At 38.5% G+C, this 13,213-nt stretch overlaps 1 protein-coding gene across 1 annotated transcript; it reads left to right on the forward strand.

Moving 5' to 3' along the window:
- Nucleotides 1-1,183: 1,183 nt before the first annotated feature.
- On the forward strand, nt 1,184-12,059 carry LOC134797155 (nose resistant to fluoxetine protein 6-like). Its single transcript, XM_063769408.1, has 13 exons — nt 1,184-1,362; nt 1,888-2,197; nt 2,999-3,175; nt 3,380-3,459; nt 4,307-4,506; nt 5,582-5,696; nt 6,521-6,735; nt 7,311-7,498; nt 7,802-7,946; nt 8,898-9,075; nt 10,133-10,275; nt 10,897-11,002; nt 11,502-12,059. Exons 1-13 carry the CDS (start codon nt 1,215-1,217, stop codon nt 11,582-11,584), a joined length of 2,088 nt encoding a protein of 695 aa, XP_063625478.1. The 5' UTR covers nt 1,184-1,214; the 3' UTR covers nt 11,585-12,059.
- The last annotated feature ends 1,154 nt before the right edge of the window (nt 12,060-13,213 follow it).

Raw genomic sequence — 13,213 nt, forward strand, 5'->3', positions numbered from 1 at the left:
GACAGGAACGCAATTTATCAAGGAAACTGACGTCTTTTGTATCCCGCTTCTGTAAAGCACTGTTTTCCTGGGATAGCGGTGCCCTTCATATAGCGGCACAAAATAATATGGCAAAATACGGATGCAGTACCTAGTATGCTAGTATTTTGTATGGAGAAGGCCACTATACTATAGGTATACGGCACCGCTATCCTAGGAAACCAGAGGGGCTACCGCGAAAACCGAAATTCGCAAATTGCGGGGATCTTTCTCTTTTACTCCAATGGATGCGTAATTAGACTGACAGAGAAAAATGCCCGCAATTTGCGAACTTCGATTTTCGCGGTTATAGCCCAGCGCTGTAACGGCAATGCCGTAAAAGTAACGTTGCTGGAGACGGCATCCGAATGTCATCTTTAATGTATATCTAAGTAGACTAAGTCAATATGCTCTGGTTTTTCCACTCGCGTAGCTCCCATAACGACACCGTTTTCTGCTAGAGTCAACCAATTTGATTCGTAGGCCACTATAGAACCTTATCGCTTTAACTACTAGATATAAGATAAACTGATTCATTATGACACGGTTCTATGTCCTAGGAATCAAATTGATTGACTGTACCAAACTGTACTTAATATACTGACTCTTTTAGAAAAAATGGTTCATTTTGCCTTCCCTTCTCTTTCCTTCCCTTCCCTGCTCTCTTTAACACTATGCTGGACACTACCTACTCCAGACACAATAGAAAGAACAATGGGATTACGCTTATAGGCGTCTAGTGCCCACTGTACTGTCCACCAAGGTGTTAAATACAAATCCTTTTTATATATTCCCCATACAAACTTCAACCCCCATCTCATCCCTTTTTCACCCTTAAAGGTATGGCTAAGTAAGTATATAAGTATCGGTTCAGCGGTTTAAGCGTGAAGGGGTAAAAGATAGACAGACAGACAGAGACACACTTTCGCATTTATAATATTAGTATGGATGGATTAGATACACGCTAAGTTTAATAGGAATAAATAATCATCGAAAAGATGATTCAGCCCATAGGTATAGGTACTTTAAACGCTGTAAACACTCACTTCAGACACTCTAAACCACTTAAAATCCGTTCAGTGCGTACCTATGAAATAAGTATAAGTAATTCTGACGTAGGAATATTACTTATTTGTGCAAACAGTGTTATCAATGCATTTATTCAGTTAGTTTATTATAATCAATCGTCTATCAAAATGGTGCGCTGGGTTTTCGTAACTTTACTAATCATTGGTGTTTTGAAAGTGTCTTCGTCCGAAAGTCTTTACGATGAAAACTTATATGAAAGTGTATTGGACAATCTGACTTGCCAGCGGCATTTAGAGGAGATGGAGTATTTCCAATGTAAGTGCCTACTTTTATAATTATAATTCATCAACAACTACAAATTCAACACTTATGTAAGTTATGTCTAGCTAATAGTGTCAATATATGTGAGATAGCTAGTCTCAATTTAGAATGACAAAGTTGTAAGTTGGCCATACGCCCTACTAGCGATCTAAATGACCTTGGTGCGGTGCGATAGTGTGTTACGGCCTTAAGGGTGGTACCTATTCCAAGTCAAATTTCTTGGTCCAATGTGTATTTGCGTCTCACTTTCTGCTTAATGAGAGAGTAAGAGTGAGACGCAATGCACATTGGACCAAGAAATTGGACAGGTGGAATACCATTCTAAGACAGTTCACTAGTGACATCATCCATCACTTTTCAAAAGAGTTTTATTTACCTACCTCTAGATAGGTAGATAATATGTAGATAAGTAGGTACCTAAACCTTTTGAAACGACCTTAAAATCGACTGAGTTTTGTGTGCCATAATGCGAAGACGATAATGTGGATTGGAACATCTTAATTAGTTATTTTGTTTTAGTTTTTGATGCCAGCGGCAGGATCCCCCAAAGCATCACGCTCGGTGGTCAAGGTAGTCTTGGCAACTACCGTCAATGTCTCTCAATTGCCCAGCAAGTTCCAAACGACACAATCATCGGTAAATACTGCATGATCGGAGTATCCTTACAGCAGAACAGCCTTAACCCTCCAGCTTTAAATCCTGGGGATAATCTAGGACTTAACGGAACCCTTTTTGAGCTGATTAAGATGAGCGGGAACGACTCTGAAGTTCAGAAAGGATTTGAGCTTAAAAGGGCTATCGGGGTCATGATGGGGCAAGAAAATTTCAGGTACAGGGTGACTTATTAATTTAAACGATTTTAAACTGTCGTGAGTCATACCAACATTATAGTTATTAGATAGATTAGAGAAATCTTATATTTTTCTATGATATTCTTCTTATTCTTTCTTTTTTTACTTATTAAAGAAAGGGTGGTAACTCCATACACCAGTTTTCTTAAGTAATAAAACGCGAGTTATTTCGTTGTCGACATCTAACGTCAAGTAGAGGAATTCTCAGTACCGCTACTTGACATCAGATGTCACAAGTGTCGCTACTGACGAAAAATGCGCTACTAAAACAATTTACAACTAATATTAGAAGCAGAAGGAGTTGAAAATAATGTTCGCGTTAATCCGGTTATAATATGACTGAAAATTGTTGAGCAGTAGAGTTTTCGTTCGTTGTGACATCTATTGTCGCCTAGCAGTACTGATAAATTCCGCCACTTGACGCTAGATGTCGACTACGAAATAACTCTCGTTTTGGTAAGACAACTGATGTATGGAGCATGGTATAATAATAATACTCCGCCTGGTACCTACTCCATTCCCGTCTTTTCTAGGTCACCTAACTGACACGGGCCTACGTCATCATGCGACAGCGCTATATGATAATATGCGATAGCGCTATATATAGCGGCCATGTTGTTGTGACGTAGGCCCGTGTCACTCTGGGAGTGGAAGACCATGTTTTATTAGACTATGGTATGGAGTTACCACTCTTTCTTTACTTATATGTATTTCTCTAGGCTATCACTCTTACATCATCTGCTGTGAGTGAATATTAGCCAGTTTTATATATTTTCTAGAAATATGCCAACGTCTCAAAACAGCTTGGAAGTTAAGGTGGCGGTCTGCTTGCCAAGAAGCTGTACAACAAATCAGGCCATTGGGCAGTACGCAGACAGGCTGAACGTGTCTTACAGTGACCTTTACTGCCGACTGCCGGGTGACAAGATCTTCTCGACAGCGGATTATATTGCAGTGTAAGAAAACTACCTTTACTTTTTTACGTTTAACCTGGGTTTAAAAATCAACCTGTTTATTTGAATATGTAATAGGTTCTGCTTTTAATTTTGACTACGGAAGTCTTACATTTATATTTTGAAATTTCTTTTTGCAGTTAAAATTTACAGTAGGTACCTAATTATCCAGTTTAAAAGAAATATAAATTAGTTTTTTGTTTTCAGGTTTACAATAGTGATTTTGGGGACGCTTACTGCGTTAAGTACTATTTATGATTTATACGACGTGTTCTTACTTGAAAAAGGTAAAATAAAAATATATTCTTTCAATATTCCAAAAAGAGGAGGTTCTCAATTCGGTTACGTATATGTCAATTAGGTTAATTATAATTATAACGTCACTCATCTGATAGATCCATTGACATGTATAACGACGGGCCTTACGGGCATTGAGAATGGTGCTAGTTCAGCGGTGTCACTCACGAATTCGAGCCAATCGTGCAGTGTAACGCAACTAGTTGCGACCAATTGCGCGCGTGATGCGAACTCATCAACCAATCGGGTTGTGGCGATGGTGTTAGACTGCACGATTGGCTCGTATTCCTTATATATTCAGTTCAGTTCAGTTCAGTTCAAATATATTCCTTAGATATATGTCAATGATATTATCCCGTCTTGAATATCTAATAAGTGAGTAATAGACCCTGTATTTCTAATAAGTGAGTGTACCGGTAAATGTACCAGTACACGACACTGCATAATGGTCGTCAACTTCATCAGCAATTGCAGTAACAAACAACTAAAGCATGAAAAACTAGAGCATGGACGGAAACTAGCGCAATGACCTGCTAGTTTCCGTCCATGCTCTAGTTTTCCTCCACTTGACGGATAAGCAATTAATAAGTACATATACCTATTTCATTTTTAATTTGCTACTTGTAAAATAAAAATTTTATGTTAATAGATATATTGTTTGTGGTTTAGACATTAAGGATTGCAATAAGTCAAAATTTATGTAGCAATGTAGGTTTATGTTCAAATATAGTCACATGGACGAAAACTAGAGCTGGACGAAAACTAGCACAATGACCCTATTTGGAATCAGGCTGTCAAGTAATTGTACACTTAGGTACCTTTTTTATGTTCCCACAGCTCCTGCTGAAACAAATAAGCTTCTAACCAGCTTCTCAGTATTCACGAACACCCGTCGCTTATTCACTTTCTCCAAGACCCCAGGCTCCATCGACTGCCTGGATGGCCTGCGGTCTCTTTCAATCCTCTGGGTTGTCATCGGACACTCATTTTCAAATATGTTCAATGGGATCACTATCAACTTAGTGGACGCTTTTGTGGTTAGTATATTATGACCTTATCGCTTGTAACTACCACTTTTTTTACTTTGTTAAAACTTTCTTATAGCGTAAAATCGGCTCATGTTATAAAAAAAAAACTAGCCTTAGAGTGGTATTCCACCTATCCAATTTCTTTCTCCAATGTGCACCTATTGCGTCTCACATTTTCCCTTCCCTTGCATAAAAATCCGTTCAGTTTAGCTGTGAAATAAAGAGAAGACAAATAACAGACAGTTACTTTCCTATTAATAATATTACTATGGATGCCCCGTTATGAAACTCAATGGAGATACCTACTTTAATTTTGCTATGTAAGCAAAAAGCTCCATCCAGTTTCGAGTAGCTGAACTAACCTTTATATAGTTAATATTAGAACTGCAAGTAAAACTACGTGTCCCATTTTTAGCGTGGCCCATTAGGGGTCATCCATTAACTACGTCACACGAATTTCAAGGTTTTTTTACCCCTCCCCCCCTCCTTGTCACACTTGGTCACATTTGGCAAACCCCTCCCCCCTGGTGTGACGTCACATTTCTTCAACGAAATCGGCAAATATTTATTTAATATTTTATCAAAATATTTTTGACAAAAGAAATATTAGTAATTTTATAACCCAAAACTGATTAAGAAATTAAATTAAACGAAGAAAAACGATTATCGTTTGAAAACCTTGTTATTTAAATGATAATTAGCGTATAAAATAATTTAAATACATTTTCGGTTACTGATGAAGTTAAAGTGACGTCACTAAGTTTATGACCCCCCCTCCCCCTTTTCACAACATGTCACATTTTCTTGACCCTCATTTCCATACCCTAAACGTGTGATGTAATTAATGGATGACCCCTTATTATGCAATAAAATAACAATATACACAAATAAGTAATAAAAACTTTCCTATTCATTTACATTTAATAAAGTAGATAATAAATGCATTTAATTGAATCTGGGGGCAATCTGTAGTAATATTGAAGACTGGAAGATTAGTGTTTATTAACATATATTCCATTCCGGCTCCAGTAGGTCAAAATATGGAATATTGTTCAACATCCAAGCTTTATTTTCTTATTTTTAGTGGGCCTTTAGTTCAAAGGCAACGTGGCTAGTATCTGCAGTGCTGGCCGTGGATACCTTTTTCATGATGAGCGGTCTCTTAGTTGTCTACACTACTGTAAAGAAAATGACGCCAAGTAAGTTGGATAAAAAAATGTGCAATTTTAATTGGTACACACATTAATCACTAGATGGCTCTGTTATGACTACAAACTAGCTAACGCTTGGTAGATGTAGAATCAACACTTTATTGTCTATTGTTACCGTCACAGTCAGTCAGACAGACTTTCGCATTTATTAGAAACTAGCTTTTGCCCGCAACTGAGTTTGCGATATTTTTGCAATCCCTCAAAGTCTGAAGGGATTAGGTATGGATTCGTCTGCTCGTTTGAATACTATTTTTAAAGATGCACCGGATATTCGGTTACTATCCAGTATCCGGCCCATCCGGCCATTAATTTACTATCCGGCCGGATACCGGATAGTGACCTACTATCCGGCCGGATACCGGATAGTAACATTGCTTGATTTTGGAGTAAACAAATTGGATTTAAGAAACAGATACGGTCATAGTCGTACTTGTTTATTATTTTTAAACAATTCCAATAAACATTCCACTGACTTGCACGCGCACTCATTTCGCAGTTTTCGAACCTAGAAATGTGTCCGCGCGAACGTTCACTAGGAAACAGGTCAAACCTGCAGAATGCGCACCTGAAAAACCTAAATGTAGGTATAGTTCCGCTGGCCGAATATTCGGCGGCCGGATACCGGATATTCGGCCGATGGTCAGGCCGAATATCCGGTATCCGGCCAAACAACTATCCGTTGCATCTCTAACTATTTTACAGCTGCAAACAGTCAAATAAGCAAAATGCCCCACACCCACTAAGACGGCGCCACAGTTATGCACAGAGCGATATCCATCAAGTCACGAATTATGTACTGTTTACAATTCCAGTGTCACTAATGAGAAACATCCACCTGTTCTACCTTCACCGCCTGCTGCGCATGTTTCCGTTGCTGGCTGCGGTGGTGCTGTACCAGGCATCGCTGTTCCAGCACAGCGCGGACGGCCCACGCTGGCCGGCACTGGCCACCAGCACACATAACTGCCGCCATTGGTGGTGGTCTACTCTATTGCATGTGCAGAACTACGTCAACTTGACTGAGATCGTGAGTAGTAACATCAAGTAGGTACTACTTACACCGCCTGCTGGGAAAGTTCCCGTTGCTGGCTCCAGTAGTTTGAGCCACATTTGAGGGTTACCAACATTAACATTTTATTGATCGGAAGATTTTTCTGATGCTCCTTGGTCATTGGTTCTTTAAGAACCAATGTTTTTCAAGTGAGTGGATTGACCCTTTCACTACGCATGACATGATATCACGTCAAATCTACGAAGAGCTTTCGCTACGGTGTAGAGCGCTACGAAATAAGTCGCACTATAGAAAAGCTAAGCAGAACGGCATTATTATAAAACATGATAGTTATCATAAGAATTATGATTGCCGGGGTTAATTTCGCAACGCGCAGTAAGTGTTACCCAGCATTTAGGTATCTACGATTTCAGCCCGTTATGGTGGTCATAACTTTTAAATAAATAAGTACTTAAAGTTGGAAATACAGTCGGTAGACGGTAGTTATAGTTATTTCAATTACAATTATAGTATACTGGTGCCGTTATGAGTCTTCGCGGCATCCTTGCTCCTATCCTCAAGATAATATATGTATGTCAATTGTCTTCCAGTGCCTCGCCCACACTTGGTACCTCTCTGTGGATACGCAGCTTCACCTATTGTCGCCTCTGGTTCTGTTCTGGGTATTACGTGGCCGTCGCTCCGCCTGGATTGGCCTGGCCTCTGGTCTCATGGCCTCCATCATCTGCACCACCACTTACACCTATATTAAGAACTATCCGGGAGTGTCTTTGTTAGGGTAAATAATTTAAGTACCTACTGAATGCTGTTGAGGTAATGTACTAGCATTAGCAATAAATATTAGGCCGTGTCAGTTCCGTCTTGGTAGAACGTGGAAGCCAGAGAAATGCTGGCACTTTATTATAATATAAGTAACAGACATGTTTTAAATCAAAAATTACGCCGAACACCGGGACACAGGAAAACTCTAACAGGCCAATTATGATATTTGAATCATGTTATTTAGTTTAATTACATATTTCCTTAGTCCATATATAGTAGATGTTGTAATCAACCAATTAATACAAATACCGTTTTTAAGCATGGGGTTCGACATAAGTTTACTGCTGGATTACTTTAAACACTACTACGTGAACACATTGACGAGGTCGCCGCCCTTCGTCGTGGGCATGGTGCTTGGTTACCTGCTTCACATTTGGCAAGAACATCCGTGGAGGTTACCTAAGGTATTTAACAAAAGCATTATTCATTAACACGTTTTATATCTTAAATAAATAAGTAAATAATATGTAGTACTTGTGAAATATAATTAACTAGCAACCCGCCGCCCCGGCTTGGCACGGGTTAACAAATTATACACCTGAACCTTCCTCAATAATCGCTCTATTGATAAGTGAAAACCGCAAGAAAATCCGTTCAGTAGTTTTTGAGTTTATTGCGAACAAACACAAACATACAAACACACGGACAGACGCGGCGGGGGATTTTGCTTTATAAGGTGTAGTGACATACTACTGGCGTATTATGGATGGTTTTATCCACGTGGTAAAATAACTGTCACTTTTTAACACCACGGGATAGAAAGTGACGGACACCGCTTTATCACGCTGTCACGTAGACAAGAACGACCATCATATCCGTATCATAACATTGATTACTTAGGGTCGGTTGCACCAAACCGTCTGTCACCGTTAAAGCGTTCGCAAATTTTTTTTGTATGGGAATTTTCATACTTCACTGCTGTTTGACGTTAATCAGTCTGTTAAATGTGGTTGGTGCAACTGGGCCTTGATCATTTCTCAAATAAATGATGAAAATATTTACTTATTTTTATTTTTGGTCATGTAGAGATTGTAGAGCATCGTCTGGCTACAGTTTCACTAAGGCTTTGAGGGTCGATCTTGCAAAGGCTAGTTGTCATTAATACATATTTATTAACTTAACCTAACACGTATTTTGACGTGATAACGTCTTATAAATCGATGAACACCGGTAGCATGCACGAAAAAGTGTCACGTTGTGGACTGATCTCCATGGTAGCGTTGTGGACAAATCTCCATGGTAAGATGGTAACGTTACGGCCACGTTGTGCAATTATTCATCAATGTTTTCTTATGACGTTATCACGCAAAATTATCGTCCGTAAACCGACTTTACAGACAGCCATTTTTTTTCAGTGGTTCGTAGCAGCTGGTTGGGCGGCCGCGCTGGCACTTGGTTCTGGGATGGTGTACTGCAACAACCCGGACGCCAAGTTTACCCAGTTCTGGGCTAATTTCCTCAACTCGTTCATGAGGGGCCTCTGGGCGGTGGCAGTCGGCTGGGTCGTGTTTGCGTGTGCTGCTGGATATGGAGGTCGGTCTCTTAGCAAACAACAAATTATAGTGAACACACTACACTATAATTACTACACATACTACTACACTACAATTACTATACTACTACTACTACACAAAACTACAAACTAAATTATACTAAATTATAGTGTAAGTACTATAGTGTGTACACTATAATTTATTGTTTGCTAAACTCTCTGCATCTGGCCCGTATTTATATTTTGTTTATTTCATTAACTTTATTCATAATAAAACTGAAATACATTAAGATTGACAAATCAAGATAAAACATAAAATACACAAATTTTACCACGTGTTCTACGCCGTAGCACTGTTTTAACTCTACGTAGCGAAATTTACCATGCGCATTGAACGGGTTAAAAAAAAACTCGAGAGAAGTTGTTTTTCCATTACAATTGGAAATAATGGTTGTCATTTTAGTAATGGTATTATAAAAATAAATAGCTAATAGTTTTCGTAGATAGTCAATTATCCTGCAATTTTTAAATGCTGCATATTTGTAAACTTTGACAAAAAAAAACAGTGCTGATGTTAAGTTGTAGGTTGTTGTGTGTTGTTCCTATCTTTAGGCCGTTCCGAGAATCTCTAATTAGAATGATAATGCTTTAGGTAGGTAGCCTTAAGGATGACTCACGCTAGACCGGGCCGTGCCCTGGCCGGAGTTTCCGGCGCTTCGTTTCCTATGGAAAGCACCACGTGATCACCGATCATGGAAAATATGTCCAAACATCGGATTCTAGGGGGCAAATTGTATGACGGATAGAGGGATCCCGTCATACAATTTGCCCCCTAGAATCCGATGTATGAAAATGACATGTCAGACGCCTCGGCCCGGTCTAGCGTGAGTCATCCTTTAAAGGCGTTTAAGCCAAGCCTCCATTTTTTAAATTTTTTAGATGATAATTGTGACGTTATCTATGAAAAGGGACCTTATTGTCGATGGCGCTTACGCCATTATTAACGATGTTCCGATATAAGTACAATGCCGCGCGATACTGTAATAAGGTCCCTTTTCATAGATAATGCCCCAATGTATTATTTGTATTATATTTCAGGGCCCATAAACTGGTTCCTCTCCTTAACGATGTGGAAGTTCTTGGCCCGCATATCCTATGCGTTGTATTTGATCCACTATCCGATCCAGTTCATTATAAGAGGGCAAAGTGACTTGCCGGTCATGTTCAGCCTAAGGAACTTGGTAAGAACTTTTTTCTCTACTGAAAACAAGTAATTTTCAACTGTACTTAATCATCAAAGTTAATATCAAACTCGTATGTCCCGGCTGCTAATCTGTGATGGGCAAAATTCTATTGTTTATTGTACCTACATAATGTATAAGAGCCATTCTTGACATTATAGGTATATGAACTAAAAATAAATGGCTTGAGTTTCGCACGTGGTCACCAGGAGTATATTCAATGTGCACTGTACATATCATAAATAATATTGAACAATTATTGTGGTTGAGTGCAAATACTCGAACTAGGGCAGAACCAAGTTGTGCGAGTGCAACTCCTACCATATTCATTTGTTTTGATGTTAACATTTAATTTAATCAGATTAAAATGGTTCCTTAAAATAGTTATGTACTTAACCACTCACATGCTTGATATTTTTCAGTGACCTCTATTATTATAATAAAATAAGGGTGACAGCTGGTAGCTACAGTTACCAAAAGCAAGTGATTGGTTAATAGTTCTAGACTAATCCAAGAGAATTAAATAAAATTAAGATAAAAAATATTAGACTATTACCTAGCCAGATACTGGGCATGACGAGTTAAGTTAAATGGAGGCATATTATGACTTTATATTTTCAGTTTTACGTGTTTTACACGGACATTTCACTGTCGTTGGTGATTGCGACTGCGTTGTGCGTGTTAGTAGACGCTCCTTTCTCCACATTACAAAAAATACTGCTACAAGGTACCTTTCAATTCTCTGAAAATTTCCTCAAATGTTTATTATTTACAACGACGGGACTTAATCGCGTAAAATTAAGTTTTTAAATTTACCTCCGACGTTTCGATAGGACGGCGTTGTCCCCGTGGTCTCGGAGAAGACAGGCTAAAGTTGACATCAACATCTTTTAGGCGCGCGAATTTTTCGAATTATCGCACTTGGTATTAAGTCCCGTCGTTGTGAATAATAATGAGTAAAAATCGTGAAAGTGTAAATCACTGTCCTCAAATGTTTACTCAAAATCTGAAAAGTTACAGGCGATTTAATGCTCACCCTTTGAACGCCTTGCTGTGTTCTAAATTCCTCAATCCGTAACTCTGCTATACATATTCTCTTATTTTGATTTCGTTATTTAAAACTTCACAGTAATTAGTACAAGTTTTGTCACGGTAACGTATGTTACCTTACCTTACCCAGTAGGTATTTCAATTTTATTGTTAACTAGGTACCTGCTCTTTTTCAGGAAAATTGAAACCACCACCTACCAATGGACATCCACCGTCTAACGGAGTCTCCTCATCCACCGAAGTATTAGTAAATAATTAAGGAATAGTTACTGTAATTTTTCTAATATACTAGGTAAAAAATTGTACGTGTATTGTATCTACATCTACAAGTACCTATGCCTATATGTAATGCCTTATATGTACCTACATTTAAATATCTATTTTATAGGAGATATCTTCACGTTGCAGATAGAGAAAGTAGTCTATTTATGTAAATTAATAGTTTTATTACTCATTTGACCTATTAAAGGGTTACACATGATAGCCAGTGCCTCGTGCGTTCTCGGTTACTGATTTGCGACTAATTGAACTTCGATAATCAATTCGTTGAAAGACTAGCTAGCGCAATAAGCACGATCTACTTAGTTCTGTGTTAATCGGGTTTAAACTCCTTTGGGTTGGTTATCTTTAATTATATCGTAATTATTCTATTTATTGTTTTGCTAATGTTCGTCTAGCTCAAGAGGCCTGTTCGGAATTTCGAAATCTTAACTTAATCTATCATTGATATGACTAATTAGTCAAGTAAACTGTAAATTGTTACAATATATTGTAGGTATTTTGTACTTAAATAAATTAACCTATTACATATTATAATTTATTTATTTCCTTGCAGTGGATGAAGTAGGATGTAAAAGGAGACGATAATAGGCAAAAACAAGCGACGCCGACGCACGACGCGACGTGGCCAGGGGTGTGCAACTCCTGACTTCGGCCAAACTCGGCTCCGCTCGGCTCAGCATTGCTCCGAGCAATTATTAGGGTTGGCACCACTTTACTTCCTTTTGCGTGCACGACCACAGATAAGATAATCACTTGAATTTTGACAACCCTAAATAGTCGAAAGGGATAGTGCCATATATTAGAAAGCGATAGCATGATTCGACCTTGAACCGCTGTCAAACTTCGGTTTTGTAGGGAGTTTTTTTTCTGTACGGTATATAGTACTATTATTTATTCTGTGACGTGGCGAAAAGATGAACGTTTGTGGGACGACAACTTCATACTATTTGGCAGCTGCTAACTGTCAAATAGGCAATATGTCTCGAGCATAGAGGTACAATAATATAGAGATGAAACGGGGGAGGGGCCAAACGACCGAATGAGTTGCACTTATGGAACTTTCAGTAGGAGTAGCAGAGAAAGCGGTATTATTGCTTGTCCTTGTCACAGTCTCACTTTTTGTTTGTTCCCCACCATACATTTAGTATGGTTTATGGTAATTATGGTGGGCAACAAATAACCCGACCGAATTACGTAGATTGTTTTTGGTATGTTGTCAGGAATGTTAAAACGTGTTTTTAATATTATTGCATTGCGTATGTTTTGTCCCATACGGAGGCACGCGTATACCACTTCTATAGGATGCTACCTTCTATGGTCTCGAGACTGGGCTGATATGTTTCGTTTTGACGAGACTATTTCTTTCGGGGCATTAAGTACAGTCGGCAATAATTAAGTGTCATAATTTTTTTTTACAGAACCTTATTTCTAGTAATTATCTCTAATAGTTGCATAACTAAGGTTAAATCTTAGCTAACTATTCATAGTAAATAAGTACGCATTTATCAGAACCGTGTATCATGCGGTGAATTGTATTTGTGTACGTGATATTACTTTAATTACCTACGTCAATCAATAATAATTTTATTGTTTTCGCTTGAAGGAT

Source organism: Cydia splendana, chromosome 1 (assembly GCF_910591565.1).
Source record: "Cydia splendana chromosome 1, ilCydSple1.2, whole genome shotgun sequence".
Lineage (NCBI taxonomy): Eukaryota > Metazoa > Arthropoda > Insecta > Lepidoptera > Tortricidae > Cydia > Cydia splendana.

Bases quoted from the DNA above. Each gene is read 5' to 3' on its own strand.
- LOC134797155 (XM_063769408.1), top strand. From the start codon at position 1,215: ATGGTGCGCTGGGTTTTCGTAACTTTACTAATCATTGGTGTTTTGAAA. The intron at 6,736-7,310 runs GTGAGTAGTAAC...ATTGTCTTCCAG, and splicing joins ACGTCAACTTGACTGAGATC to TGCCTCGCCCACACTTGGTA. The intron at 7,947-8,897 runs GTATTTAACAAA...ATTTTTTTTCAG, and splicing joins ATCCGTGGAGGTTACCTAAG to TGGTTCGTAGCAGCTGGTTG.